We start from the raw sequence: 3,455 nt of genomic DNA, 5'->3' as shown, positions 1-3,455 counted from the left end.
GGCCCAGTCCTCGCCAGCCTTCGGGGCGAAGCTGCCCTTCCTCAGCCCCGGCTTCCGCTTCCTCGCCGGAAACCCGGTCCCTCCGGAGCTCTCCTGCATCCCCAGCCCCAGACTGTGGCCCCGCGCCAGGTGGCCGAGCGGCTGGGAGCGGGAGGCGGAGCAGCTGGGCGACCTGTGGGCCGGCCGGACTCGGGTGGCCGCGCAGCCCGAGGACGCCGCGGCCGACGACGCCTCGGACGACTCCGGCTGGCCCCTGCCGGTGCCCCAGGTCCTCGAGCCCACGTTCCAGGTGCTATGGAAGCCCATGGTGTATTCAGAAACCATGAAGCTGGCTCCTGGTGTGAGTATGTGGAACCGGGGCACCCAGGAGCTGCTCACCTCCGCTGCCACCCAGGAGGAGGCTGACGGGGGCGCCTCCCGTGCGGCCGAACAGCAACCCAGCCAGGCGGGGGTGTCCAAGCCCCAGGTGATTATGACACCGCTAATAAAGAAGGAGGCCCCCAAGGCCTGACTGCGCCCCGCTAAGCCTGTGCCCCACGCTGGGTCCTGAGCCTCCGCGCTGGGAAGTGGACCTTGCCCAAAATAAACATGCTTTGCGGCAGGAGCTGACTGACGAGACGGTGCCCTTTCTTCCAGGGATGTGTATTCTTCGACTGGACTGTAGGGGGCGCAGTTGTCACGGCTTCGGAGACAAGCCTTAGGATCAGGCTGTTCACTGTTCCTGCCCTCTCAAGGAACATTGTAAGGGAGAAAATGTAAGGACTGTAAGGGGGATCTGGTTCCCAGGTAGAACTTTGTCCTTGCAGTATGGAAGGAAGGGCACAACTGCGATTATAAGCACAGAGTGATTCCACACACAAATTCAACCTGCTTTTCCCAACTCCCGCAGCTTAGTCAATTCATCTTGGATAGAAAAATCCATTCCATACTGTTTGGGTTTTGCTCCTGTGTTCAGGCGATTGAACCTAGAACTTTGCATATGCAGACTTACAGGTAAAACACACCCAATAAATCTTAAACAAAGCGTGCACATAAATCTGCTCATAATGGAGATGTCCTATGTACCCTGTGGGAAGCTGGCCAGCCAGTCTAGGCAGAACTGGTGAGTTCCAGGTTCAAAGGGAGACCCTGTCTCAAATAAAATAAAATATAAAGTGTAGAGTGATTGAGGAAGACAGCCCAGGTCAACCTCTGGCCTCCAAATGTGCGCGCGTGCGCACACACACAATGAAGTGACTAGAGAAATCCAGTTAATGAATTATGCATAGCCGCAAATGAGGACCTCTCTCTAGAAGTGTCATTTATTTTGTGTGCCTGGCCTTCAGTGTCAGTTGGCTCTTAGACTTCTGGGAGCAGGAGAGGATGTAAAAAGCTGGCACAGGCGGAGAGGAGTAGGGTCCAGCTGGCAGAAGAGGAGGGTCAGAGAGTACAGTCAGAGAAGACAGTTGGTGCAGGAAGAAGAAAGGGCAGGGCTATCGAGAAGAAGAGGCTGAGCAGAGTGAAAAGAGACGGTTGAAAATGAGTTGGGCTAGCAGAGTGAGCAGACAGTTGCTGACAGATGAGCCAGGAGAAGCTGGGCTGAACCACAGAAGGTATTACCAGGAGATGGAAGAACCCAGGAAAAACCCAGATAAAGTAAACAGAGAGACAGACTTTGTTTTTCAAGACAGGGTCTCTTGCAGCCCATGCTAGCTATCAGGCCGTGAATAAACTTGGAACTCCTGATCCAGCACTCCTCCCAAGTGCTGGAATTAGAGATACACTTGTACAACCAGAAAAGATTTCTCCCTTTGTTTGAATTTGATGGCTCAGTGGTAGTTAAGAGAACTTATTGGCTGCTCTTGCAGAGGACCTGAGTTCAGTTCCCAGCACCTACATGGCAGCTTGGCTCACAACCATCGTGAACTCCAGCTCCAGGGGCTCCAAGTCCTTTTCTGGCCTCTCCATGTGCATGGTGCAGACATGGCATACACATAGGCAAAACATACACACTCATAAAATGAATGAATCTTACAGAAAATACTCCAGGTTCTATTAAGGAAAAGGGAAAAATGGAGGTGTATATACTACCTTTTGCATGAGAAACAAAAGGAGTAAAAATTCTTATGTTCATATTTGCTTTTATTTAAATAAAACATCTACAAGATGACCAAGAAACTAATGACTAATTATCTGTAGCAGGCAAGGAGGGTAGACTACATTGGAATGAGGATTAAAGGGAGGCTTCTCAGTGCATGCTTTTTTTTAGGGGGTTAAGACAGGGTACTTTCTGTCAGATTTCTTTGTGTACCCTGGCTGTCCTGGAACTAGCTCTGTAGACCAGGCTGGCCTTGAACTCAGAAATCCACCTGCCTCTGCCTCCTTAGTTCTGGGTTAAAGATGTGTGTCACCATGCTGGACTTTTTTTTTTTTTTTTTTTTTAATTGAGACAGGGTTTTACTGTGTAATTCTGGCTGGCCTGGAGCTTGCTACATACAACAGACTGGCCTTCAGCTCACAGAGAACCCTTAGAATGCTTGGATTAAAGGCATAGGCCACTATGCCTGGTTCAGTGAAAACTTTAAAGTATTAGTTTTATTTTGTAGTGTGTGTGTGTCTGTGGTGTGTGTGTGTGTGATGTGTATGTGGGGTGTGTGCGTGTGTTTGGTCAGTTCTCTCCTGCCTTCCGGGAATCAAACTCAAGTTGCCATGCTTGTGCAGCGAGTCCCTTTACCTGCTGAGTCATGTCACAGGCTCTACTTTGAGTTTGAATGGCAGGAATTCACTGTCTGTTCAGAGTAATTGATTTAGGAGATGAAATCGGTGTGAAGGGATAGCTAGTAGAGAGGGTGTCCATCCTGTCAGCGACGTTCTCCTTTTACAAATAAGGAAATGGTACCGAGAGGTTAGGTAAGCAGCCTAGGATTTCACACAGCTAGTGACTGAGGGGAGGATTGGAGCCCGACTGTGAAGTCCTAACTCCTCTCCTGCAAGTAACTGCACATTTGCTCATTCCTTCATGCCTACATGTAGGTATCATTGTTCACACGGCTGTCCTAGAACTAGCTTTGTAGACCACGCTGCCCTTGAACCCAGAGATCCACCTCTTGCCCCAAAGCAATTCAGTTCTGTGGGGCTGAGGAACGCTGGAGAGGGAAGAGAAAAGAAACGGGCATCTCGGTTGATCTCTCCCTTCCTCTACTCCATATGCGTCACTTTTGGGGAAAAAACAAAACAAGCAAGCAAAACAAAGCCCCACCCGATGCGTCCCGCAGACCCTCCGCCAGCAGAGGGCGCTCGGCCCGCCGCGCCTCTCCAGCGCGGTCCTAACCGTACTTCCCAGGCGTAGTGCGCGTGCACCCTGCCGCAGGTGGCCAGCTCAGTGCCTTACCGCTGGCCTCGCCGTCGCGCCTGGCGAGGCCTCGTCAGCCGGGGCGGGCGGCAGGCTTGAGGAGCCTGTTCCCAGAGCTAGAGTT

At 51.6% G+C, this 3,455-nt stretch overlaps 1 protein-coding gene across 1 annotated transcript; it reads left to right on the top strand.

The window, feature by feature from the left end:
* Positions 1–4: 4 nt before the first annotated feature.
* On the top strand, positions 5–613 carry LOC129674105 (uncharacterized protein C2orf81 homolog; the record flags this gene model as incomplete). The annotated part of the gene is made up of 1 exon (XM_055603991.1): positions 5–613. A coding segment is annotated over one exon (507 nt), but the record flags the coding sequence as incomplete, so codon positions are not given.
* Between the last annotated feature and the right edge of the window lie 2,842 nt (positions 614–3,455).

The sequence above is a fragment of the Psammomys obesus genome, unplaced genomic scaffold (assembly GCF_907164565.1).
Source record: "Psammomys obesus unplaced genomic scaffold, mPsaObe1.curated_primary_1811, whole genome shotgun sequence".
NCBI classification, from domain to species: Eukaryota; Metazoa; Chordata; class Mammalia; order Rodentia; family Muridae; genus Psammomys; species Psammomys obesus.
Note: the sequence above shows the minus strand (reverse complement) of the source record. Positions and strands in the feature narration are given on the sequence as shown.